Genomic DNA, 27,425 nt, shown 5'->3' with positions numbered 1-27,425 from the left:
TTTCATGGAGACTTCTCAAATTCTTCTAATCAAAACTAACAGTTAACTCCTGTGACCTCTCCAATTCATGTCCTCTACTTATGGGCACATTGGCCTTCCCCACTAGGATGTGAGCTGCCTGTAGGGACTTAGGCAGGGGCTGTGTCTTTTTCATCAACACCTCTCCTAGGACTTACTAAGCCGTGCCAGGTGACGCGGAGGAACAGGAACCTTATGTGACTACAGCGCCCAGTGGCAGAGGCAGGGAGGGTCAGATACTAAGCCGTGCCAGGTGACGCGGGAGGAACAGGAATCATGTGACTACAGCGCCCAGTGGCAGAGGCAGGGAGGGTCAGATACTAAGCCGTGCCAGGTGACGCGGGAGGAACAGGAACCATGTGACTACAGCGCCCAGTGGCAGAGGCAGGGAGGGTCAGATACTAAGCCGTGCCAGGTGACGCGGGAGGAACAGGAATCATGTGACTACAGCGCCCAGTGGCAGAGGCAGGGAGGGTCAGATACTAAGCCGTGCCAGGTGACGCGGGAGGAACAGGAACCATGTGACTACAGCGCCCAGTGGCAGAGGCAGGGAGGATCAGACCACTGGTGAGATAGAAAACGGGAGCCCTTAGAGAGCCAGTAGGGATGAGGACAGGAGCTGGCTGGCTGTCCCAGCTCAGTCACTACTGGCCTTGTACCATCTCCCTGCCCCAGTTTCCTCATCTGTGAGATGACATTCTGGACTACGTGATCTCTGACAGCTTCTAATTATAAAATTCTAAGTCAAATTTTTAAAAAAATAAAGAAAAAAGGGTAAACCGCTGAAGATGCATCAGATGTGACCCGACAGGAGCACTTTAAAAACCAAATTCTGGCCCTAGCCGGGTGTCACAGTGGATAGTGTTACCGCAGCGTGCTGGGGTCATGGGTTTGATCCCCAGTCGGGACACATACAAGAAGTAACCAATGAGTGCACAACTAGACGGAACTAAGTGCAACAAGGAGCTGATGTTCCTTACACTCTCTACTTTTCTCTCTTTCTCTCAAATCAATGGAAAAACAAAAACAAAAACAAATTCCTCTGAGACTGCCTGTCTCCTACAGAATAAAGGGAGGAAAGCATGGGAAGCCCAGGTGCCGGGTCCCCAATGTAGTTTGAGTCCTGACTCCACATCAACCCGACAGAACAGGCCCCAGAGTTCCAAGACTGGAACTACTAGGAGAGTGATGAGAACAGTAGCCGAGTCCAGCACCCTGAAGGCTTGCCTCAAGTCAGAATGCAGTTAGGCCAGGGCTTTCTGTAGCGGGGCCAAGAGTGGGTGGTTTTAGGAATGAAGAAAATGAATTACATCACAGCCTAAATAACCTCCTGCCCCCTTAGTTATATGCCTGAACTAGTTCAAGGGCTTATTCAAATTTAGAAGAAGAAGAAGAAAAAAAAGTCTAGCTTGAATGTGCCAACCCTAAACCACCAGGTGCCTGCAGCCAGGATGGCACTTTCCCCGGAGCCTAGAGGACAGCATAAGGCGTCCTTCTACAAGGGTGCACGCTGACAAAGGGGCAGGCATGTTGTAGTAAATGTCTCATACCACATGAATGGACAGAGCGCGCAGGCAGAGAAAAGAGAGATGAACAATAACTAAACCTTTTAGAGTCTATTAAAATGAGTTTTCTTTTAAGTAGTTTACCTAGAAATTGCCATGGACACTCTGACAGCTGACCGAAACCTGGTGAAGCCCTTTGGACGATGGGTGATCACCTCCAGCTCCGTGAAGGCCGGCTGCCCCCCCATCCGGGCCAGCAGGGCCAGGGTGGCGTCCTCACACTCCTGGAAGCCACCCAGCAACAGCAGCAGGTATTTCTTCTGATAAATGAGAGCTTTCCGAAAACTTTCTGCCCTCAGGTACTTTCCATAAATTTTCTACATTTAAAAAAGGGAAGAACATAAAGGCATTACTAAAAAGTCAGGCCTTGGCCGGGTCACTCAGTTGGTTAGAGCATCGTCCCAATAAACCAGGGTTGTGGGTTCGATCCCTGGTCAGGGTACATACAAGAATCAACTGAAGAATGCAAAAATAAGTAGAACAACAAATCAATGCTTCTCTCTCTCTCTGTCTAAAAATCAATCAGAAGGAAAGTCATTCATATTGTTCTCTAGAGGAAGATAACCTAAATTTTATTTTTTAAATAGGTGTAGTAGTAATAATAGAAGAACAACAATCACAGGTACCCTGTCACTGTTTTCTGCTTTAACAGCAAAGTTGAAAGTACAGAGAATTACCCTGCACCTTCCACATCTACATCTATCTCTTTTTTTTTTTTTTTTTTGTATTTTTCTGAAGCTGGAAATGGGGAGAGACAGTCAGACAGACTCCCGCATGCGCCCGACCGGGATCCACCCGGCACGCCCACCAGGGGCAAAGCTCTGCCCACCAGGGGGCGATGATCTACCCCTCCGGGGGGTCGCTCTGCCTCGACCAGAGCTACTCTAGTGCCTGGGGCAGAGGCCAAGGAGCCATCCCCAGCGCCCGGGCCATCCTTGCTCCAATGGAGCCTTGGCTGCGGGAGGGGAAGAGAGAGACAGAGAGGAAGGAGGAGGGGGGGTGGAGAAGCAAATGGGTGCTTCTCCTATGTGCCCTGGCCGGGAATCGAACCTGGGTCCCCGCACGCCAGGCCAACGCTCTACCGCTGAGCCAACTGGCCAGGGCCTACATCTACCTCTTTTAGAAAATGGAATCTGAACTCTTCGTATAGTTACGCTCTTTATTTTGGATGTTGGCCCCTAATCACCATATTTATTGTAAAAATTTCTGTCATTCCAGTATTGTCTTTGTAAATTTAATTGTATAGAGCTACTTTTATTATTATGGTTGCTCATCTAACTTTTTCATCATTAATGTTTTCTGTCCCTTGAAGAATCAAATCAAATTTATGTTAACTCTATAGCTGAAATGAGTATCAAACACTTTCTTTTGGTTTTGGATTTTATGTTAACTGATTAGGACAGTTTTACTACAATATTTATTATTAGTCAGTAGAGAGGCTATTCTGAAGGCTTACCATCTTACAGAGCACGATGATCTAATACTGACAGCAGCAGAGTTTTTGTTGGGAGTTGTAAAGATAACTTCCGTTGGTGTATTAGGGATGAGACTGTGGCAAGTAGAGCCATGAGCTCAGGTGATGCCAAATGTGACCATTAACAGAGCTGAATTTGGCCCAGACCTGGGCATGCCTATGACCAGCCACAGACCTGCATTCATGACAGAGACTGAATAAAGACCTAGAGACACAGCCCGAGTGCCACCTAAATCATGGTCTGTAGAACTAAGGTTAGTGGGAAAAGAAACAAGGCAAGAGCCGAAACCAGCTTCGCTTGTTATTTGTGTAGAAGGAAGAGGTCTCGTACCTTTACGGCGGCGTGCTCAGGATCAGGGCTCAGATTTTGAAGTAAAGCCTCATTTCTTAGTTCAGCTTTCAGTTTATATACTTCAGCTTCTGCCCTCTTCAAGGATTTTTGGAGAGTCAACTTTTCTCTGTTCCAGACTTCCTTTTCAGAAGCAATGATGGCTTCAATGTTGGCGCCACCACCGAATGAAAACCTAGAAGGCTGCAGAGACCAGAGCCTACTTAAGGGACTTTTATGAACTAGTCTCTGAAGAAAAACCTCCTTTAAACATACTAAAAATATTGCTGAGAGACACAGAAGTCTCAGCTTTCCAACCTCAAACAGGGAGCATTCAAAGCCAATCTCTAATCTGCAATGATATTGAAGAATTATACAGTAACTTTAAGTATAAGATCCTCTGCTGAGCAGATTAACTTTGCAACTAGTACAATAAATATTAGCTATTATTATTTTGTCATACCTATAAAATTTTCCAATAATCCTACTAAGAATGAGATTGTTAATATTTCTACATTATCAGGGGTAAAGATTAAAACTAGACAGCAGGAACCGTAACCGCAGTATATCTACTATGTGGCCATGTTAAAAACAGACATACATAGTCTCTGCCAGCTCCTGTCTGTCGGTACCACCTGATCTGTTCTTCCAGGTTCATAACCAGGTTTCTTAAATCATTCTTTTCTTCTGTCAGTTCGCTGATATGTCCTGTCAGCTCAGCATTTTGTTTCAGTAGTCTTTCAGTCAATGAGCCACAAGTGGTACTTGGGGCCACGAAGTTAGTCTAGAAAGATAAAATGTTGTAAGGTTGCATAAAATCAAACACTTAAATAACTCATACAAAATAAGGACAGCCAATAAGAACAACAATTTCATGAAGAAGCAATGCTTGCATTGAGCCTTAAATAGTAAGCAGAATTTACCAGGCAGGAAAGAAGACAGGGGAGGATACAACAAGCGGAAGGAACAGCATGTGTAAAGACACAAAGGCTTGAGCAAGAGTGTGTTGGTTTCAGGGATCCACAGCTGCTTCGGAAGGCTAGAGTAAAGGCTGCCTTCGCTTTATGGATAACAGCCCTACATGTAGGCAGTGGAGAGCCATGGAAGGCTTTAGGCATGAGCATGCTACAAACAAAATTTACGTGTGAGAAAGACTTCTTTGGTCAAACAGTGTAAAGTAGATCCAATTAGCAGAGATAGATCCTGGTGTCAGGCAGACACATCAGGAAGTTACCGCAACAGCCCAGTGAGGAATGCTGGAGGCCTGAATGAGGGCAGTAACTAGGGCACAGAGGACAGGTGTTTAGGAGGCAGAGGCACAGGACTTAGTGACTGCTCAGATGTGCAAGTAACAGTGAATGCAGGTGTTCTATGGTGACTTTAACTTTCTAAACTGGGTGATATCATAACCAGAAATGTGGATTTGGGACAGGAAAGAGAAAAGGAAAGGAATGCTGTTTGAAATGTATTTGTAAAGTTCCTATGGGTATTTGTAAAGATCCTATGGGGTACATTCCCCAAAGAAAGATGTCTAGTAATGAATTGAAAATATAAAGATGGCCCGACCAGGCGGTGGCACAGTGGATAGAGTGTCGGCCTGGTATGCCAAGGACCCAGGTTCGAAGCCCCGAGGTCACCAGTTTGAGCATGGTATCATAGACATGACCCCATATCACTGGCTTCAGCAAGGGGTCACTGGCTCTGGAGCCACCCGTCCCACCCAAGTCAAGGCACGTATGAGAAAGCAATCAATGAACAACTAAGGTGTTGCAGTGAAGAACTGATGGTTCTCATCTCCCTCCCCGTCTGTCCCTCTCTCATCCTCTCTCACTAAATAAATAAATAATTAAATAAATAAATATGGACCACTGCACTATATATAAGTTCCACAAGGGTGAGATTTTTCTCAATTTTATTTACTTTATCTCCAGAACCCAGGATAATATCTGACACATAGTAGGGCTCAATGTAAGTATTTGTTCAATAAATAAATCTACTGCAGCGGTTCTCAACCTGTAGGTTGCGACCCCTGTGGGTCCGATGACTTTAGGTGACCCCTGTGTTTTGGTCATTCAACCCCCGCTGGGGTTGCGACCCACAGGTTGAGAACCGCTGATCTACTGAGTGGCGCAGTGGATAAAGTGTCGACCTGGAAATGCTGAGGTCACTGGTTCGAAACCCTGGGCTTGCCTGGTCAAGGCACATATGGGAGTTGATGCTTCCAGCTCCTCCCCCTTCTCTCTCTCTGTCTCTCTCTCTCCCTCTCTCACTCCTCTCTAAAAATGAATAAAATAAATGTACTGGGAAACTCAGGCTGCATGAATGAATAAACTTGCACAGGTATAGTTAGAGAAAATAATATTCAGATAGGAGAAAGAGGACCTCATGAAGGTAACTGACAGAAGAATGGAGGAGATGAGATAATACTGATAAAAAATAAGGAGAGGGTTTTTAAGATGCAAGAGGTAAAAAGTGTCCAAGGCTACAAAGAGGTCAAGAAAGACAAGGGCTGAAAAGATTGACCAGATTAGTCAACTGTGAAGACAATGATAACATTCACAGAGTGCTGAGGGTAGCAGCCAGACTAATCTTTCAAGAAACTTGGTCACTGCAGTGGCGCAGTGTTTAGAGCGTCGGACTGGGATGCAGAAGACCCAGGTTCGAGACCCCAAGGTCACCAGCTTGAGCGCGGGCTTATCTGGTTTGAGCAAAGCTTGCCAGCTTGGACCCAATAAGGTCGCTGGCTTGAGCAAGGGGTTACTCCGTCTACTGAAGGCCCACGGTCAAGGCACATATGAGAAAGCAATCAATGAACAACTAAGGTGTTGCAACGAAAAACTGATGATTGATACTTCTCATCTCTCTCCGTTCCTGTCTGTCTGTTCCTACCTATCCCTCTCTCTCTCTCTCTGTCTCTGTAAAAAACAAAAAACAAAACTTGGTTATCATAATACAAGAGGGTGACTTAATTATTTAATAATGACAATGAAAGTTAATTTCCCCTCAAGTTTCACTCTTTTATTGGGGGAAGACAAATATTTTTATTAATATTTGAATGAAATGATAAAATTAAAACACTTTAAAAAATATGGTGCCTGTTTCAAATGGTTCAGTTTCCATTACATCTTTGTTCTCCATACTTTTAAGAGTTTTTTGGGTTTTTTTTTCCCCCTGTATTTTTCTGAAGCCGGAAACGGGGAGAGACAGACTCCCGCATGCGCCCGACCGGGATCCACCCGGCACGCCCACCAGGGGGCGATGCTCTGCCCCTCCGGGGGGTCGCTCTGTTGCGACCAGAGCCACTCTAGCACCTGGGGCAGAGGCCAAGGAGCCATCCCCAGCGCCCGGGCCATCTTTGCTCCAATGGAGCCTCGGCTGCGGGAGGGGAAGAGAGAGACAGAGAGGAAGGAGAGGGGGAGGAGTGTAGAAGCAGATGGGCACTTCTCCTGTGTGCCCTGGCCGGGAATCGAACCCAGGACTTCTGCACACCAGGCCGACGCTCTACCACTGAGCCAACCGGCCAGGGCCTTTGGGTTTTTTTTTGAGTCATACCTCTTTGCCGGGCTGGCCAATTAATTTTTGCAGTTGTAAAATAATTTCATCAATATTTTCCTGAACCCAAATGAAATCTTCATCATCTCCGGTTTCAAACTGTAGTCTTTAAAAAGAAAAAAAAGAAAAAAAGTCAAACATCCTCTCAGTGGTGTCACGAGCACCAACATCAGGGTCAGACAAGCACTCTGCTCGCCTATCGCCTCTCCTCTGAACTGAGTGTCCTCTCTCCCCGGGGCAAGGGGCTAACACACCTGTTCTCAGGAGTACGAGTTTTGTTAGAAAATACCACCTCCTAATGTAAACAGGCATTAACTTTAAAATTCCAACTCCCCACCCTTGGCTAACTATTAGTGAGAAGCAGATTCTGTCTAGCTTGTCTAAGAAAGATCTTTCCAAAGGTCAGGAAGACAGGTCTAACCGATTGGAGGCTTTCTGGGCTAGATGTTGTAGTTTTGAAGCCATATGTTGAAGCTTTTGTTCGATCATTTCTAATTCACAACTATAGCCAGTTCTTCCTCCATTCATTTCAATCAGTTTAGGATAGCTTGATTCCTTTGCTTCTCCCTCTATTTTCTGTTGAAGAACCCAGTTTCTCGTTCGATCATTGGTTAAACTCCATGTGCTTGGCTGGCAATTTTGGACAGAAAAAGAAAGCAATAATTATAAATGAACAGCATTCTTTCTGAAGGGAACACAATTTACAGTAAGCTCTCATTTAATGTCGTTGATAGGTTCTATGGCCTCAAGTGAAACAATGTAACGAAACCAATTTTGCCATAGGCTTATTTATGTAAACAAGAGTTAAGTTCCTACTGCATCTCATCAATGTTACAACAAAACAAAGCTGAATAGAATGATGTTAATGGAGAATCTGTTGTATTATTTATATTCCAAAATAAACTTCTATAGATTTTCTTTTAAAATGATTTGTCCGTAGCTATTTAAATAATTTAATCCAATATCAAAATTATATGATCAAAGAGCAGCAATATTTTTTAAAAATTTTTTAAATTTAATTTTCATTTATTTATTTATTTATTTATCGTAGAAAGGAGAGTGAGAAAGAGAGAGAGAGAAAGGGAGCAGGAAGCATCAACTCCCATATGTGCCTCGACCAGACAAGTGCAGGGTTTTGAACCTGCGACCTCAGTGTTTCAGGTTGATGCTTTATCCACTGTGCCACCACAGGTCAGGCGAGCTGCAATATTCTTTAAAAAATATTTTAAATTGTCATTTACCTCATTAAGATTCTGATATAGAACTCTCCTACTTTCTCGTTTTTCTTCTCGTTCCAGTTCTTGCTTCTGGAACTCATGCATAATTCCTTGCAGTCGCTTCCCTTCAAGGTCTAACTTATAGACTTGTTGCCTTTTCTCTTCCAGTTGACGCTGAAGATCTTCCACTTTGGACTGGAGCTCATGCATTTTCTTCTGTCCCTCCGTGTTGGCCTCTTGTTCTGTCTGCAACGTCTTCCTATGAACCTGCCTGTCCTTCTCCATTTGCTGTCTTGTCTGCAAAGAATCCAGTTTGTATTTCTCAGTCTCATTTAACAACTCGACTATGCGGCTGTGCTTCTCCTCCAGCTGTCTCTGCAGCTCCTTCAGAAGGTCTTCGGAGGGCAGGGCGGGCCGAGGCTGCCCGCCGTCATCGCTGCCTGGCTGCAGCTGCGCGCGCACCTCCCGCTCCCTGTCCAGCGTGCAGCTCACTTCCCGAATCCGCACTTTCTCGGACTCCAGAAGTACTTGAAGCTCTAAGTTTCGACTTCGTTCTTCTGATAGCTGGGCATCATGTAGCACTCTCTGCGACTCTATTTCCTGCTGTGATTCGTTCAGTAGTTGTTTGTGTTGCTCCAAAAGTTGATTTAGCTGAATATTCCTTTGTTTCTGACTCTCAAGTGAAAATTTCAGATCCTTGTAGAAGAAATTGATATTAAGAATCTGTTACTATTAAAAGTACTTTATAAGTACACAATTGTGCTTTTATTAATACTAAATTGGTAGTATTTGGTAACAGCATTGATTACCCAGTTTATTAACTTAAATTTTCAGTGGTTAGAGCATAATTGTTTGGACAGCTAGGTGGTTTTCATCAAAAAAATATAAACAAAAAACATCTAAGCTAAATAATACTTTCTCTCCTGACAATAACCATATCCAGTTTACAAATATGAAACAGGATGTGTGTGTGTGTGTGTGTTTTAGAGAGAGAGAGAGAGAGTCAGACAGACAGACACAGATAGGCTGGAAGGGAGAGAGATGAGAAGCATCAATTCTCCATTGTGGCATCTTAGTTGTTCACTGATTGCTTTCTCATATGCACCCTAACCGGGGGGCTCCAGTAGAGCAGGTGATCCCTTGATCAGATCAAGCCAGCGACCTTTGGGCTCAAGCCAGCAACCATGGGGTCATGTCTATGATCCCACTCTTAAGCTGGAGACCCCTTGCTCAAGATGGTCAGCCATGCTCAAGCCGGCGATCTCGGGGTTTTGAACCTGGGTTCTCAGCATCCCAGGCCAACGCTCTTTCCAGTTTGCCACTGCTACATACCCTGGTCAGGCGCAGGGTATATTTCTTCTAGAGATAATAACCTTTAAAAATACAAATATTTCTGGTATAATGTGATATGAATTCCTGAAAAACTTTGTGTTTTCCGATATCACTTACTAATAATATATAATAGGACTTAGAGGAAATCAGGATTAGGGGCAAACTACTCAAAACCTTTGTAAATCTGTAATGATAAAAATATAGTAATCAGTACCTGAGGAGATGACATGCCCTTGATAGGCAGAGAGCTCACTAAGCCTGCAGGATACCAGGGTGGATATTAACAAAACCCTCAAAAATAATAGGGAAGAAATGCTGGATACACAGACTTTAGCACAGAGCTAGCAAGTCCTGAATTCATGTGGACAGAGAGCTCTGAGCCCGTGGGGCTACCATTCAAGTGGGGACAGTGTGCAGGACCAAATGCTTTGAGCTGAGAGCCGCGCAAGACTAGGACGGAGCCCAGAGTGAAGGGACTCATTTTAAATTTTCTTAAAATACAGTAGCAGGGGCTCCTGCTCTCAGAAAACTATCACTGCTCCTCTTCCCCAGGAGGTAACAGGAACTCAAACTACTTCTGCATTAAACTGACATGACAGTCCTATTTATGAAATTGTACATGCACTAATTCATACCCCACAATACATGTTACAAGAGAACAGTCTGTATTTATCCCTGGATGTAGCAAAACAAAAACACATCACATACTAGCATTTCCTAGTATAGTTATAACATTATAATAGTATTCAACACAGCAAACAACCTATTTCATCTCATAAAGAGTCCAAAGTTGACATTTTAGAAAGAGAAAAGTCTCTAGACTCTTGTTCTACCGTTTTGGATTTTCCACAGGTATTGAAAGACAGAGATAACAATACCTCCAGCTCCTCCTTATCCCGCTCTTCACAGCGTCCCAGCTTGGCTTTCTCCTTTTCCAAGGCCCACTGGAGCTCCCTGGATTTTTTCTGTTCATTTGCTAATGTGTCATTAAGCAAATGTACTTCATCTGTTTTATCTTTAACTTCCAACCTAAATCAGAGAGACAAACTTCCATAAAAGTACTTTGACTATATGGTGAGAGAAAGAGAGAAAGCACAGCTTCCAATGAAAAGTGAAACGATATAATAAACTAGCTAATAGGAAAATATAAACCATGTAAAGATTAAAGATTTTTTACTGTGGTTCATCTCAATTTAACTGTTTCTAACTAGTTATTTATCATTGCAAACAACTTATTATTACAAAATAACATAAAAAATTTTCCTTCTTTTACTCAACATGAGAAATACCATGTGTTTGTGTGTTCAAAGAGGAACTGTGCTTGTAACATGTCCTTAGAGAGCAGAGTAGGTCAGTATTTACACCAACAAACTCATTCCTTTTACAAGCATAATCTTTTAAAGCACTTTGCATATATTAGCTAACTGAAGCATAAATTCTATTGAGATCATAAATGCCATTTCAAATTAATTGGTCAAATAAACAAAATAAAGGTCAAAATTGTTTATCTTATATTAGAGATCTCAACCAGAACGGAAGCCACAGTAGAGAATATGCCAATACCTAATCATGAGTTTCTTATTTGGAAACATTTGGAGTTTTCCTTTCCACTGGTTCTTCCTATAAATAACAGTTTCATGCTTTTCTTTCTTTCTTTTTTTTTTAAGTGAGAGAAGGGGAGATAGACAGACTCCTAGACTCCCGCATGTGCTCCGACCCGGATCTACCTGGCAACCCCTGTCTGGGCTGATGCTTGAATCAACAGAGCTATCCACAGCGGCTGGGGCCAAAGCTCAAACCACTCGAGCCACTGGCTGTGGGAGGGGAAGAGGGAGAGAAGGGCAAAAGGGAGGGGGAGAGAAGCAGACGGTCACTTCTCATGTGTGCTCTGATCAGGGATGGAACCCAGGATGTCCATATGATGGGCTGACGCTCTATCACTGAACCAAATGGCCAGGGCATTTCATGCTTTTTAAACATCATGTATAATGTCATGTTTTTGCAAGATGTGCACAATGTCTGAGAAAAATCATCCCAATTTCTTTACTAACACAGGTGTATAATAAGGAAGCCTGGCACACCTGAATGACTCTAATTCCTTCAGGTGCTTGTGCTGTGCCTTCAGTGTTGTTTCCAGTTCCAGCTTGGTCTGTGTGAGTTCACTCTTCAGCTCGGCAACCACCCTCTTCTCAGCACTGAGCTGCTCCTGCACCTCTGCGGCCCTGTCCTTCACGCTGCTCAGCTCCGCCTGCATGTCCAGCATCTGGGACTGCTTCTGCGGGATGTTATACTCCAGGAGCTCTAAACGGGAAACGATTCGTATTGAAGTGTTCTAGCAACTCACACTTGGTTTATTAATATTTTGTTGATAAGAATTGATTTGTAGTTCAGGTAATTACTACAAAGCAAATGAAATTATTACAGTCCCAAAAGTTAGCAATTCATATAAATAAATACAGTGTGTCCCTGAAGTCATGGTGTACTTTTGACCAGTCACAGGAAAGCAACAAAAGATGACAGAAATGTGAAATCTGCACCAAATAAAAGGAAAATCCTCCTAGTGTCTGTAGGATGATGCGGCAGCATGTGTGCATGTGCAGATGATGACGTAACACCGTGTATACAGCGGAGCAGCCCATGGCCATGCCAGTCGAGATGGGGATGATACAGAGGAAAGTTCAGTGTGTTCTGTGGCTCGCTAAATTTGAATCCGTGACCAAAGTGCACCGTGAATATCAGTGCGTTTATAACGAAGCGCCACCACATAGGAATAACATTACTCGGTGGGATAAGCAGTTGAAGGAAACCGGCAGTTTGGTGGAGAAACCCCGTTCTGGTAGGCCATCAGTCAGTGACGAGTCTGTAGAGGCTATACGGGATAGCTACCTAAGGAGCCCTAAAAAATCTGTGCGTGAGCCCATATCGAACTGCACTGAATAGGTATGAAACTGGGAGAGTTTTCCTTTTATTTGGTGCAGATTTCACATTTCTATCGTCTTTTGTTGCTTTCCTGTGACCGGTCAAAAGTGCACCATGACTTTACGGACACACTGTATTTTTAATGCATATTTTCCTCACAGTCCTAAATGGCCAAGATTTCAGAATAATAAATATATAAGGATGACAAAAGATTAACAGAATATATAAATGGACACAAGATGTGAAATAAAATTATTTGTGTTCACCCAATACTAGTAAATAAAAACCTGAATTTGTTCATTCAGAATTTCCATAGTTCACATTAAAAATTTCAATGGATTTTGATAGCCACACAAAGTACTTCCAGGAGTTACCCTGTAACTCTGAGTGATCGGCACTGCTGGCTTGTTAGGTCAGTCCTCTTTCGCAGACAGGCCCTAGGAACTTTACTAGAGAAGTGGGAAGTCCAAACCCCAACTTGAATCATGTTTTTTTCCTTTAAAAACTGGGTGATGGGCACACAACACAATCAACAGTTCAAACTAAGTTTACCTGAAACCTATGTATTTTCATTGACCAATGTCACCCTATTAAACTTAATTTCAAAAAAAAAAAAATTAAATAAAATTAAACCCTTGCTACATTCCTGTTATAATGAAAACAAATGGAAATATTCATCAGGATCCCATTTTTTGTGAAAAATATGAACTTACATACATATGCACATTGAGAAGGTCTGAAGAAATATTTACCTGGGTATTAACAGTTGTTACTGTACGTTAGGGTTTAGGCAACTCTAGAGGAGATTTTTACTCTACACTTTTCTTTATTCTACCATAAATGTATTTTTAACAAAAATTTTTTATTAAAGTTCATCATGTCATATTATAATTCCTATTATTGATATTAAGAGATAGAAATGACTTGAATTTAGAAGATAGTCATGTTAATTCAGGCTTTTACAACTATTTCTCAGGGAGGCTAGGATCTACATATATAAATATGTGAAACTGCCTGACCGGGCGGTGGCGCAGTGGATAGAGCGTCGGACTGGGATGTGGAAGACCCAGGTTAGAGACCCCGAGGTCGCCAGGTAGAGCATGGGCTCCTCTGGTTTGAGCAAAAAGCTCACCAGCTTGGACCCAAGGTCACTGGATCAAGTAAGGGGTTACTCCGTCTGCTGAAGGCCCGCGGTCAAGGCACATATGAGAAAGCAATCAATGAACAACTAAGATGCCACAATGAAAAACTGATGATTGATGCTTCTCATCTCTCTCTGTTCCTGTCTGTCCCTGTCTATTCCTCTCTCTGACTCACTCTCTGTCTCTGTAAAAAAAAAAAAAAGTGAAACTAAGCTTTCAGTGAAGTTCTATTTAAGTAAATTAATACAAATCAATTCTCTAAAATGATCTTCAATTCATTCTATGTCCTAATATAAACAATATATTTAACTTGTGATCTCATTATACATATTTTCTCTGAAATATTTAAAGATACTTAAAATCTTGTGGGGTTTTTTTGTTTGTTTTGGTTTTTTTGTCCCCTAAAAATCTAAATCTAAACTCCAAAAAACCTGTTGGTTTTTTTTTTTTGTTTTGTTTTTTAATAAATAAAAATCTTAAAAAAAATTTTTTTTTCTGTCTTTTTCTGAGGTGAGAAGCAGGGAAGCAGAGAGACAGACTCCCCCAGATGCGCCCGACCGGGATCCACCCGGCATGTCCATTAGGGGGCGATGCTCTGCCCATCTGGGGCATTGCTCTGTTGCAATCAGAGCCATTCAGCACCTGCCGCAGAGGCCACAGAGCCATCCTCAGCACCTGGGCCAACTTTGCTCCAATGGAGCCTTGGCTGCAGGAGGGGAAGAGAGAGACAGAGAGGAAGGAGGGGGGGAGGGGTGGAGAAGCAGATGGGCGCTTCTCCTGTGTGCCCTGGCCGGGAATTGAAACCAGGACTTCCACAGGCCAGGCCAACACTGTACCACTGAGCCAACCGGCCAGGGTCTAAAAATCTTCAGCTTTTAAATGACAAATGTAAGACTATGGTATAATTTAAAAAATTTGCAAAAGCTTAGGTGTTTGGACCATTACAATAAACAAAACTAAAGACAAAGATATGTGTCTTCACTGGAGATGATGAAAATTAGAGTTCAATTTAATCTCAAATGATTTCCATCTGCAACTCTGAATTAAGAGGTACCCTCATTGAAAGTGGGGAGAAGATCTGAAGCAGCAACACAAAAGCAGAAATTCAGCTAGCTAATAATCATATGACAAAAGGACTAAAGTATTTCAGTAATTAGCAAATGTAAATTAAAACTACACTAACAATACTCTGCACACCCACCAGATGGGCAACAAAGGTCTGACAGTAACAACAGTTTGCAAAGATGTGAAGCAACAGAACTCTCATTTACCACTAGTAAGCACACAAACTGATATGGCCACTGTGGAAAACAGTTTGGCAATATTTAATAAATTTGAAGATATGTATCCTATTACCCACAATTCCACTCCTGAGTATATACCCAGAAAAGTCATGCATGTATGTATCAGAAACATGATATGACAATATATAGACTAGCATTGGATATACTAGCTAAAATATGTATAAATTGTAGAATATCCACACATGGGAATTCTGTAAGTAACAAAAATGAATGAAGTAGAGAGAACTGCAGGGACTTAGAAGAGTGTTACAGAGAGGCGAAAGAAGCAAGACACAAATACATAGAGTGATAAAGTTCAAAAGCAGAAAAACTTTAAACTTATATGGTTTATGAATACATATTTATAAATAGGTAGAAAACAAAATAAAAAATCAGGATAATCGTCACTTCTAGGTTGGAGGAATGTGTTTGGGAAGGGAGCTTCTGGGATACTTGACATGGGTGACATTATCACAGAGACTCATTTCATTTGTTCTATGGTACATTTTTGCATCTTGTACTTTCTGTATGTCTGTTACAGTTTACAATTAAAAAAGGATTAATAAAGAAACAGTTATTTTCATTGTGGATTTTTCTTTCAGGTTATCCTCATAAAGGGCTTCAAACAAAACAAAGATAATGAGCACTGGGCTAAACAACTTGGGTCAAGGCAATGCTTTTTCATTTTAAATATATCTGTTTATATGTCAGAAAACTGCAGTCTCTTTGATTCAAGTATTCTGTAGGAGTCACTGTCATGCTCTTTCTACACATAGCTAGCAAAAGGTGTTTCCAAATTCTACAGGAGAGAAAAGCAAATCCTTTGATATACTAAAGCAAGTCCTTACTGGGCTGTCACACACGCATTGTTTTCTTTGTAGTAACTGTACAACAACCCCCTCACATTCACAGCCATCACTTCTCCCCAATTTCAGGAACTGTTGCTTTTAAGATGGAGCAATAATCTTAGATAGCGTAGCAAAACTGAGTATTATCCATTTATTTTATTTCTAGTCCCAAAGCTAAGTATGAGTTTGTACCTGGGTGGAGAAGCCTAATGCAAATCAATATTTTTCAACTCTTAAGAAAAATACCAACTATATCTTTGATCTGTGGCTGGGAATCCATGTATGCAGAAGGCCATCTTAGGTTATTCTCAGAATTTCAACTGTCTCTAACCTCCACGTTGCTCAAGGGTCATGTGTGTGTGTGTGTGTGTGTGTGTGAATACCTACATATATATACATACAGATAAAAGGGTGAGGTAAAAGTAGGTTTACAGTTGTCTGTATAAAAAAAAATAATACAAGAATAAACTATGTGTTCACATACTCACAACTGTAAACCTACTTTTGCCCAACCCCGTATATAAACATATTTAAAACCAACCGGACAATCCTTCAACCCCTAGTGTAGTTAATGTAGATCATCTCTCCGATTTGAGACTGAGAACAAAATATGTTTTAACTGAATAATAAGAAGGGAGACAACGTGAACTATTTCACCTATTTCAGTTATCACATGAGCCTGGCATACAGCATACCTTGGCTTGATTGATCATTCTCTTGTTCCCTCTTCAGAGTAATTTTTCTACCACTCATCTGAGCATGCAGTGCTTGAATTTCAGATAACAAACTCCTTCTATCCGCATTCTGGAGGCATTCCATAGCTGCTCGATATTCAATACCCTGTAATAGTGCAAAGTGAAAAATCAAGTGAAGGGAGTTATAAAGACAATAAAATTAACAACCCAGAAGTCTACAGAAGAGTGATTGGAACATACATGCTACTATTTTGGAAAGACATTATTAATTTTCTTTTCCCCTTCATTAGGATTTACTTCTGGTTATTAATCTTTACATGAAGAATAGTATCATAATCACCCATGTACTTGGTTTAAGAAACAGCACTTGTGCAATTAAAGGCCCTGTGTACAACTCCCTGAAAATACCTCTTCTGCACCACCTGGCCAAGAAAGAACCAAATCCTAAGCCTTGTTGTTTTCACAACACTCTGTATATTATGTTACATACACACATGCTAAACAATATACTGTTTTGCATGGTTTAAAACTTCGGTCTCATATTGTATTTATTTTGGTGTAGCTTGTCTGTTTTACTTAACATGCTGGTGAACCAATGGGTTGACACATGTAGCCCCACTTTACACTCATTGCAATATTATGGCCTGGCCAGGTGGTGGTGCAGTGGATAGAGCGCCGGCCTGGGGTGCAGAGGACTCAGGCTCAAAATCCGGAGGTCACCAGCTTGAGTGCAGGTTCACCAGCTTGTTAAGGGTCTCTGTCTTGAGCAAGGGGTCACTCGCTCTGCTGGAGCTCCCCATTCAAGGCACATAGGAGAAAGCAATCAATGAACAACTAAGGTGCTGCAACAAAGACTGATGCTTCTTACCTCTCTCCCTTCCTGTCTGTCCCTCTCTCTCGCTCTCAAAAAAAAAATTATATATTATATATTATTACATAGTATGAATAATACAGTACATTTTATTTGAGCATCTTTTCATATATTTATTGGATACTCTTCACCGTCTTCCACAGGAACATAAATTTATATCATCTTGATATAATATAAAAAATAACCATTTTCCCATTGGTTATTTTTATTTTATTTATTTATTTATTTATTTATTTATTTGTATTTTTCTGAAGCTGGAAACGGGGAGAGACAGTCAGACAGACTCCCGCATGCGCCCGACCGGGATCCACCGGGCACGTCCACCAGGGGGCAATGCTCTGCCCCTGGGGGGGGGGTCACTCTGCTGCGACCAGAGCCACTCTAGCTCCTGGGGCTGCGGCCAAGGAGCCATCCCCAGCACCCGGGCCATCTTTGCTCCAATGGAGCCTTGGCTCCGGGAGGGGAAGAGAGAGACAGAGAGGAAGGTGGGGGAGGGGGTGGAGAAGCAAATGAGCGCTTCTCCTATGTGCCCTGGCCAGGAATCGAACCTGGGTCCCCCGCACGCCAGGCCGACGCTCTACCGCTGAGCCAACCAGCCAGGGCCCCATTGGTTATTTTTACATCACTGGATGATTGGTCTATAGTTTTCTCTTGTGATACTTTTGGTTTGGAATCAGAGCAATTCTGGCCTCACAGAATGGTTTGGAAGTACTCTCTTCTCTGCTTTATTTGGATGAGTTTGTGAAAGACTGGTATTAATTCTTCTTTAAACATTTGGTAGAATTCACCAGTGAAGCCATCTGATCCAGGGCTTTTCTTTGTGAGAATTTTAGAATGACCATTTAACTCTATTATAGATCTATTAGATTTTCTATTCATGAGTTAGTTTTGATAGTTGGTGTACTTTTAGGAATTTGTCCATTCAATCCTATTGTAAATAATTATTTTTTAAATTACATTTTGTTTGTTGAGAAATCATATTTTTACATTTTCATCTTCTATCCAGCAAAATTATCAAACTTCATCAATTCTAAAAATCTGTGTGTATAGATTCTCCTTGGAACTATGTAACTGAATAAGGGGTCTTCCTCACCTTCAACTCTTACTTTATTTTTCTTGCTTTGCTAGCTAAACATTTAGGACAAAGTTGTACAAACTATTAAACCTTTTGTTTAGAAATATTTTAAACATTTAACTATAAGAGATGATGTTTGTAGGGCATGACCTGTGGTGGTGCAGTGGATAAAGTGTCGACCTGGAAATGCTGAGGTCACCGGTTCGAAACCCGAGCTTGCCTGGTCAAGGCACATATGGGAGTTGATGCTTCCAGCTCCTCCCCCCTTCTCTCTCTCTGTCTCTCCTCTCTCCCTCTCCTCTCTAAAATGAATTAAAAAAAAAAAAGAGATGATGTTTGTAATAGAATTTTGCCAGACATACCCTTCATTTAGTTCAAGAAATTCTTTTTTTTTTTTTTTTACAGAGACAGAGAGGGAGTCAGAGAGAGGGATAGATAAGGACAGACAGACAGGAACGAAGAGAGATAAGAAGCATCAATCATCAGTTTTTCATCACGGCACCTTATTTGTTCATTGATTGCTGTCTCATAATGTGCCTTGACTGTTGGGCTACAGTAGACCAAGTAATCCCTTGCTCAAGCCAGCAACCTTGGGCTCAAGGTGGTGAGCCTTGCTCAAACCAGATGAGCCATGCTCAAGCTGGTGACCTCAGGGTCTCGGACCTGGGTCCTACGCATCCCATTCCGATGCTCTATCCACTGCGCCACCACCTGGTCAGGCAAGAAATTCTTTTTTTGTGTTTATTTGCCTTAAGGTATTTTAAAATATAAAATCCTTCATTTTAATTAATTGGCCTTCTCTCTTGAGACGATCACTATTTTTTTCCCATTTAATTTGTTAAAGTAATAATAATACATGACTTTTTTTTTTTAAGAGAGAGAGACAGACAGACAGGAACAGACAGGAAGTGAGAGAGATGAGAAGCATCAATCTTTGTTGTGGCACCATAGTTGTTTATTGATTACTTTCTCATATGTGCCTTGACCTGTGAACTCCAGCAAAGCTAGTGACCCCTTGCTCAAGCCAGTGAACTTGGACTCAAGCCAGCAACCTTGGATTTCAAGCCAGCAACTATGGGGTCAAGTCTATGATCCCAAGTTCAAGCTGGTGAGCCTGTGCTCAAGCTGGCGACCTTGGGTTTTTGATCCTGGGTCCTGAGCACCCAGGCTGATGCTCTAGCCACTGTACTACCACCTGGTCAGGCAATCATACGACTTATTTTTTAACAGTTTTCTACCTTTGTAGAAATATAAGGTGATTGTGTCTTTAAAAATATATACACTGGTGAATTTGGTATGTTAATATGTCTCTCTGAGTAGATTTTTGATTATGCATAAGAGATGTCGTACCCTTCCTATCAGGAAGTACATGATGTCTGTTACATTTTTGTGCTATTAACTGACCACTTGAATAAGGCAGTATCTGAAGGGTTTTCCACTATAAAGTTACTACTTTTCCTTTTGTGATTTAAAAGAATTTTCTGGGGGCTTACTTTTAGACTATGAAAATATACTTCCCTGATCATACTACTATAGCATTTAATGAAGGGGACTTTACTGATTCCATCATTTCTCCTACAAGCTAGTTGTTTTTCTACTGTAAGAAATAATTTTTACTTATATCTTATAACAGTATAAACACATGAATTCTTATTTTACCCTTTGGTTTATAATTACACTCTCATTATATACTTTGGTGTTCAAATTGTCCCAAATTTAGCCAGTAGGGACTTCTTTAAGCTGGCTTCTGTGATCTTTTGACATACCCTCTTAATTCTTTCAGTAATTCCTTATTAGTAAACTGAGATATTTCAGATTCATCTTTGTTCTTTCCCACTCCAGCCCTGGAATCAGTAATTTTCCCTAGAAGTCCTAGTTCCTTTTGATAGAGAATGTACTCAAACATCAAGATCTCGGCGCTAAGCATTATGAACCAATTTTTATTTTTTATTTTATTTATATTTTTTTTAGTGAGAGGAGGGGAGGCAGAAGCAGACTCCAGCATGTGCCCCGACCGGCATCCACCTGCAAGCCCACTAGGGGGTGATGCTCTGCCCATTTGGAGCCTTTGCTACATTGCAACTGGAGCCATTTTTAGCGCCTGAGGTAGAGGCTATAGAGCCATCCTTAGTGCCAGGAGCCAACTCGCTCTAATCGAGCCATGGTTACTGGAGGGGAGGAGGGGAGGGAGAGACAGAAAGAGAAGAGGGGGGGGGTGAGAAGGGGAGGGGTGGAAAAGCAGATGGGTACTTTTCCTGTGTGCCCTGACTTGAAATCAAACCACTGAGCCAACCGGCCAGGGCAATGTTATAAACCAATTTTAACCACCTGATTTGGTTCCTTTACTATTTATAGATCTTTTCAGGTTTTCTGTTCTTCTTCTTCTTCTTCTTTTTCTTTTTTATCTTTTTCTGAAGCTGGAAACGGGGAGCGACAGTCAGATAGACTCCCGCATGCGCCCGACCGGGATCCACCCAGCACGCCCACCAGGGGCGATGCTCTGCCCCTCTGGGGTGTCGCTCTTTTGCGACCAGAGCCACTCTAGCGCCTGGGGCAGAGGCCAAGGAGCCATCCCCAGCGCCCGGGCCATCTTTGCTCCAATGGAGCCTTGGCTGCGGGAGGGGAAGAGAGAGACAGAGAGGAAGGAGGGGGGGGGGGTGGAGAAGCAAATGGGCGCTTCTCCTATGTGCCCTGGCCGGGAATCGAACCCGGGTCCCCTGCACGCCAGGCCGACGCTCTACTGCTGAGCCAACCGGCCAGGGCCTCTGTTCTTCTTTTTAATGAGTTTTAAATAAAGATATTTTCTAGAATATCTGTCCATTTCACCAAAACTTTTTAATTAAAATAAAATTATTTATAACATTCAATTATTTTTACATATTAGCTATCTTTGATTATGACCCCATTTTCACTGCTAACTTTAAAAGAGTGTGCTTTACATTTTCCTTAACTAATTCTCTAGAAAAGTATCTATTACCTTAGCCTTTCAAAGAATCAACTTTTAACATTTTTAGCCTCTATTGTACTAGTGTATATATTCCACTAACTTCTTTTTCATTTATTTCAGTGGAGCCTCATTATTTGTGGATTATGTATTCTGAACTTGCCTATTCACTAACATGTATCTGCAATGCAAAAACAATACTTGCAGTGCTTTTAGTTATCTGCAAACACGCAGTGGCAGAAAATTTAAATTCTCAGATGTTCAAGTTCCTAGTTGAAGTCAAACAAGGTGATGCTATGCCTTTTTTTTTCATCCCTTATTCCATGAACAAGTATCCTTGTTGCCAACCATTAAGTGCTGTGTTCTGTACTTTTGTGCTTTTTATTGGTGATTTTGCTGTTCAAAATGGTCCCCAAGCATAGTGATAAAGTACTAGAGTTCCTAAGCATAAGACAGCTCTATATTATGAAGAAAACACATGTTGGATAAAAGCTTCATTTAGGTATGTTATAGCATTGATGGCTATGAGTTAACATCAATGAATCCACAATACAAATACAGTGTCTTTAAACACATAAAACAAGTTTATGTACTGACTGCTTGACAAGTGTCACAAGCAGGAGCTCATAGAAATTGACACCTGAATTTCCACTAGTAACAACAGCTCAGCATTTATGGCAAGTTCACAGAGCTGAATTATTGCAAATGTTAAGAACTGACTGTATCATACTCCTTCTAATTTCTTTGGGTTTATTCTGTTGCTCTTTTTCTAATTTCCCAAGTTGAATGATTAGCTCATTAATTTTCTTTCTTTTTATTAAATGTTATTGAGAAAATTAAATTTAACAAGGTGACATTAATCAATAAAGAGCACACAGGTTTAAGCTAAACATTTCTATAGCATTTGAACTATTGATTATGTTATATAACCATCACCCAAAAGCAAATCATTTTCCATCACTGTATATTTGTTCCTCTCGTTAATTTTCAATCTTGCTTGACCAGGCAGTGGCACAGTGGATAGAGTGTTGTACTGGGATGCAGAGGACCCAGGTTCAAAACCCTGAGGTCACCAGCTTGAGCACAGGCTTTTCTGGCATGGGCACAGGCTCACCAACTTGGGCTTGGGATCACAGACATGACCCAATAGATGCTGGCTTGAACAAAGGGTCATTTGCTCTGCTGCCGCCCCCCAATCAAGGCACATACGAGAAAGCAGTCAATAAACAACTAAGGTGCCGCAATGAAGAATTGATACTTCTCATCTCTCTTCCCTTCCTGTCTGTCTGTTCCTATCTTTGTTTCTGTCACACATACACACAAAAAATCAATCTTGCTCATTTTCTAAGTTAAGATAAAAATATTTAAGGTAATAATTTTTCTTGTAAATATTCTTAGTGTTTCCTGTTAAATTTTAACCTTCAGGCCCTGGCCGGTTGGCTCAGTGGTAGAGCGTCGGCCTGGCGTGCGGGGGACCCGGGTTCGATTCCCGGCCAAGGCACATAGGAGAAGCGCCCATTTGCTTCTCCACCCCCCCCCCTCCTTCCTCTCTGTCTCTCTCTTCCCCTCCCGCAGCCAAGGCTCCATTGGAGCAAAGATGGCCCGGGCGCTGGGGATGGCTCCTTGGCCTCTGCCCCAGGCGCTAGAGTGGCTCTGGTCTCGGCAGAGCGACGCCCAGAGGGGCAGAGCATCACCCCCTGGTGGGCGTGCCGGGTGGATCCTGGTTGGGAGCGTGCGGGAGTCTGTCTGACTGTCTCTCCCTGTTTCCAGCTTCAGAAAAATACACACACACACACACACAAAAAAAATTTTAACCTTCAGCCTGACCTGTGGTGGCGCAGTGGATAAAGCGTCAACCTGGAAATGCTGAGGTTGCCGGTTCAAAACCCTGGGCTTGCCTGGTCAAGGCACATATGGGAGTTGATGCTTCTTGCTCCTCCCCCTTCCCCCCCCTCTTTCTCTCTCTCTCTCTCTCCCCCTCTATAATGAATAAATTTAAAAAAATCTTAAAAAAAAATTTTAACCGTCAGACTTACTATAAAACTAATCAGTAATTCATTTTATTACTATTTAAAAGCACTCTTTCTTTTAAGTTTTATATAGTTCCATTTTGATACCTGTTCTTGTATTCTCTGTTCCAAACAGTTTAATAACGCAGCTGCGTCTCTAGTACCCAGAGCTGTCAGCTCGGTCCGGAAGGCGGCTAGCAACACACTGCGCTCCTGTAAGAAGACTTGCTGAAGGGCAAGCAGAAGTTCTCCGCGCCAGTCTGAGAAGCTCTCGTGAGCTTGAGAACTGTCATAAACCTAGTACAGTGTAAAAAACAAAAGTGAGCTCCAAATAAGCATGTTTAAAAAAAGGCTTTAAAAGAAATATTTATCTACTAACCAATATCAGTATCATAATTCTAAGAGTAGGTGAATTTAATTTCAAGTATGTGATTTGGACACTTAAATAATATATAGTAATTTATGTAAAAATACATCATTAACAACAACTTAATGTGTAAAGTGCCTTAAGATTGAGAAAAATTATAAAACTATTTAGATGCATATTCTTGATTACCTCGGTTTCTCTTTGCACCTGCATTTTGGTAATTAAATCCTTAAGAGATGAGATTGTACTGAGGTAAGACCTTCTCTCCTCTAGCCAAGACTCTGAAACGTGCTGAGCAGAATGGTCCTCTCCATCACCATAGGGAGACTCGGTGAGAGAGAGCACCTGCATGCCTTCATTATGGACAGCTCTCAGCAATCCCTAGAAACCAAAACCCACAAGCCAGAATTATGACAACTTCTTCAAAGACTGCAAAGTCAAACAAGGGGATATTTTAAACAAAGCAGCTTTCTATCTGTTGTAGTTAGATTGATTTAGAAAAGCCATCACAGATAGGAAACACCATCCCTCCCTCTTCCTATGGAGGGAAAGCCAATCCCAAAAGATGGCCTATAACTTTATTCTTTCTATTTATCTAATGTGCTCTTCTTAGATTTAATGATTAGCCGCTAATTTGACCAAAAGAAGTATGTAGGAGATAAATTATGGTCCTTGAGACCACTTTAATCATTTTGGCAAACAAAAATTTCAGTAATAAAAAATATTTTTAAATCTTTATATAAGTATATTGTACTTTATTATCTGTAAAATATGGAAAAAAAACTAAATAGATCCCCAAGGTTTCTTCTAGCTCTGCAATTCTCTCTCCATAAAGGATCTTACTATATAACTGAATAAACTATTATGTTCAATGTAGAAACCACACTGGCTAACTTGTACTAAAAGATATCTTTTATTACCTTTATTTTCTTTGGAAATGAATCTGTTGAACTTTCACCTTCTTCTCCTCGGCCTTCTGATGCCGAGTCAAACCCCTGACTTTGTGTAAGATAAATTCCCTGACCCCAGTCTGATCCAGAATCTAAAATAAGGAAAAGAACAACTTACTATTAAAATAAGAAACAATTTTTAAACAGGTACTAAACAAATTTCAGAAATTTACATAACTTACCACTAGAACATATTTCTCTAGTCTGATAAGCGTCAGGATGTGTTAATTCAGGAACTGACGATCCCTAATTGAAGAAAACAAAAAATATGTAACTTTCTTTGCTTTAATAAAAATAGGATCCAATGAATAGTACTGTTCTTTGTAATGCTGTCAAAAAAATAAACACAAAAAAACCCACAAGAACTCAAGTCTGTCAGACCTTTCAAAATAAACGTAATCCATGGCTTACAACAGTCTTTTTTTTCATGGATATTAGCAAAATAAGAAACGTTCATGAATTAAGGAACAATAACATCAGGTTCCAAATCTGTACAAGAACTTTGTGGAAACTAAAAAACAAAATACCTCTTTAGATTTCAGACACTGTATCACTGCCTTCAAGGTGGCACATTCCTCTGTCAGCAGCTGAACAGCAACATACTGCTCCCTCTTTAACATTTCAGTTTCTGAAATATGTCTGGACTCCATATCCAAAATTTCAGCAGCATGTAGCTCTTGCATTTGCTCAATTTTTTCAGTAAACTGATTGATTATTTCAGTAACTTCTTCCGATGAACATCCATTCTGTAAATCAATTTGGATTCCTGCATTTCTGACACGGATTTGTGGAGTCTGATTGCTGCTATTGACCTTGACAGTCCTGTCTGTCTGGGATGCAGAGCTTCTGCCCTCTTTAACAGGAAGGGGTTCTGATATGCTGGCCTTTCTGTTTTCTTGTACCTCCGTCTTATTTTCTCTTTCTAAGAAGTAGGATAATTCCTCTTTTGCCACTGTGAGTTGATCCCTAACTTGGGTTAAATCTTTCTCGAGAAATGTCATATTCCTTTCTTTTACCTAAAAACATAATGAAGAAAACAGTAGAAAATTTAATTAGATATACTGGATGTAGAATTTAGGGTAGAGAGTATAATTCATGCTAATACGTTTTCTCATACTTTTCCTCAGAATAAAAAAAAATTCAAAAACACACAGTCTCCAAATAGATATGAAACTATATATATATAGTCACAGATTATCACAGAAGTGAAATCATTTTATCAGCTTCTATTTTTAATTCTCATGGGATATATAGTTCTCTTCAACATCTATCTTTCTCCTCCTTCATTAATAGATTAGATATTAAAAGCATCTTCCTAACAAAGATTCCAAGGAAAATCAAGTAAGATACCGGCAAAAAAAATTTATAGTATCTTCTCATCAAATTCACAAGAGCTTTATTTTCTTTCTAGCTTTAACTTATGGATTTGTGTTTGTTTTCATAGACAAGAATGTATTTTGAAATAAAATTAAGATAGGTTAAAATAAGTGAACTAGGAGCTATGTTACTTATTTTACCAAAAGCTCTTCTTGAAGTTTTTCTGCCTTTTCTTTATAACTGTATAGTTCTTCTTTGGCAGCTGCTGACTCAGCTCTAAGAGCCTCAAGTTGTCCAAAATATCCACTTTCTTCATTGGTATAAATTAGCTCGGTAATAGTCTATATGGCAGTGGAAAAACATAAGAAACACAAAGTTTTCAAAAAATATAATCAAGTTCAATGCATGTATGCATTCAAATAAAGATTTTTCAGGAATGACAGCCTATCAGGTAAAAGAGGTTGAAATGATCCATGTTCTTTCAACAAATAGGGGAACTCTTCCAAAACCATCATTTTGTTTCCTTGAGACAGTAAGAATGATTTTCTAGAAATGAAAAGTAAATACTTTTTCATATATATTCTAAAAGTTTATAACTATTTAGAATATTTTTGGTACCATTTAAAAAAACTTTCATATTTATATCACTTTCTTCAAAAGATACCAGGTGTTACTAAATAGTTCTTAGAAGTCTTATACAGTGTGTCCATAAAGTCATGGTGCACTTTTGACCGGTCACAGGAAAGCAACAAAAGACAACAGAAATGTGAAATCTGCACCTGCCTGACCTGTGGTGGTGCAGTGGATCAAGCGTCGACCTGGAACACTGAAGTTGCTGGTTCAAAACCCTGGGCTAGCCCGGTCAAGGCACATATGGAAGTAGACGTTTCCTGCTCCTACCCTCCTCTCTCTCTCTCTCTCTCCATCTCTCTCTTTCTCTTCTCTAAAATGAATAAATAAATAAACAAAAATAAAGTGTTTATAAAAAAAGAAATCTGCACCAAATAAAAGGAAAACCCTCCCAGTTTCTGTAGGATGACGTGGCAGCATGTGCGCATGCGCAGGTGATGACGTAACACTGTGTATACAGCGGAGCAGCCCACTGCCATTGCCAGTCGAGATGTGGACGGTACAGAGGAAAGTTCAGTGTGTTCTGTGGCTCGCTAAATTCGAATCCGTGACCAAAGTGCAACGTGAATATTGGCGCGTTTATAATGAAGTGACACCACATAGGAATAACATTACTTGGTGGGATAAGCAGTTGAAGGAAACCGGCAGTTTGGTGGAGAAACCCCGTTCTGGTAGGCCATCAGTCAGTGAAGAGTCTGTAGAGGCTATACGGGATAGCTCCCTAAGGAGCCCTAAGAAATCTGTGCGTGAGCCCATATCGAACTGCACTGAATAGGTATGAAACTGGGAGAGTTTTCCTTTTATTTGGTGCAGATTTCACATTTCTATCGTCTTTTGTTGCTTTCCTGTGACCGGTCAAAAGTGCACCATGACTTTACGGACATACTGT

The 27,425-nt window shown here is 41.1% G+C and overlaps 1 protein-coding gene across 9 annotated transcripts in view; it reads right to left on the bottom strand.

The window, feature by feature from the left end:
• AKAP9 (A-kinase anchoring protein 9) overlaps nucleotides 1–27,425 on the bottom strand; it is a 155,928-nt gene that overhangs the window by 6,804 nt on the left and 121,699 nt on the right. For 8 of the 9 annotated variants that reach the window (XM_066354352.1, XM_066354354.1, XM_066354356.1 and 5 more), the window contains 15 exons: nucleotides 26,107–26,247; nucleotides 25,117–25,605; nucleotides 24,772–24,835; nucleotides 24,560–24,681; nucleotides 23,829–24,020; nucleotides 23,381–23,569; nucleotides 16,374–16,518; nucleotides 11,568–11,787; nucleotides 10,365–10,515; nucleotides 8,179–8,850; nucleotides 7,359–7,567; nucleotides 6,938–7,043; nucleotides 3,987–4,169; nucleotides 3,389–3,589; nucleotides 1,668–1,900 (listed from right to left, as the gene is read on the bottom strand). In XM_066354352.1, the coding sequence (XP_066210449.1) occupies nucleotides 1,668–1,900; nucleotides 3,389–3,589; nucleotides 3,987–4,169; nucleotides 6,938–7,043; nucleotides 7,359–7,567; nucleotides 8,179–8,850; nucleotides 10,365–10,515; nucleotides 11,568–11,787; nucleotides 16,374–16,518; nucleotides 23,381–23,569; nucleotides 23,829–24,020; nucleotides 24,560–24,681; nucleotides 24,772–24,835; nucleotides 25,117–25,605; nucleotides 26,107–26,247 (3,317 nt within the window). The remainder of the gene's footprint in view (nucleotides 1–1,667; nucleotides 1,901–3,388; nucleotides 3,590–3,986; nucleotides 4,170–6,937; nucleotides 7,044–7,358; nucleotides 7,568–8,178; nucleotides 8,851–10,364; nucleotides 10,516–11,567; nucleotides 11,788–16,373; nucleotides 16,519–23,380; nucleotides 23,570–23,828; nucleotides 24,021–24,559; nucleotides 24,682–24,771; nucleotides 24,836–25,116; nucleotides 25,606–26,106; nucleotides 26,248–27,425) is intronic. The other variant, XM_066354361.1, reaches the window with a different exon arrangement.

Source organism: Saccopteryx leptura, chromosome 12 (assembly GCF_036850995.1).
Source record: "Saccopteryx leptura isolate mSacLep1 chromosome 12, mSacLep1_pri_phased_curated, whole genome shotgun sequence".
NCBI classification, from domain to species: domain Eukaryota; kingdom Metazoa; phylum Chordata; class Mammalia; order Chiroptera; family Emballonuridae; genus Saccopteryx; species Saccopteryx leptura.
The sequence above is the reverse complement of the archived record's forward strand: the minus strand, read 5'-3'. Positions and strand labels throughout refer to the sequence as shown.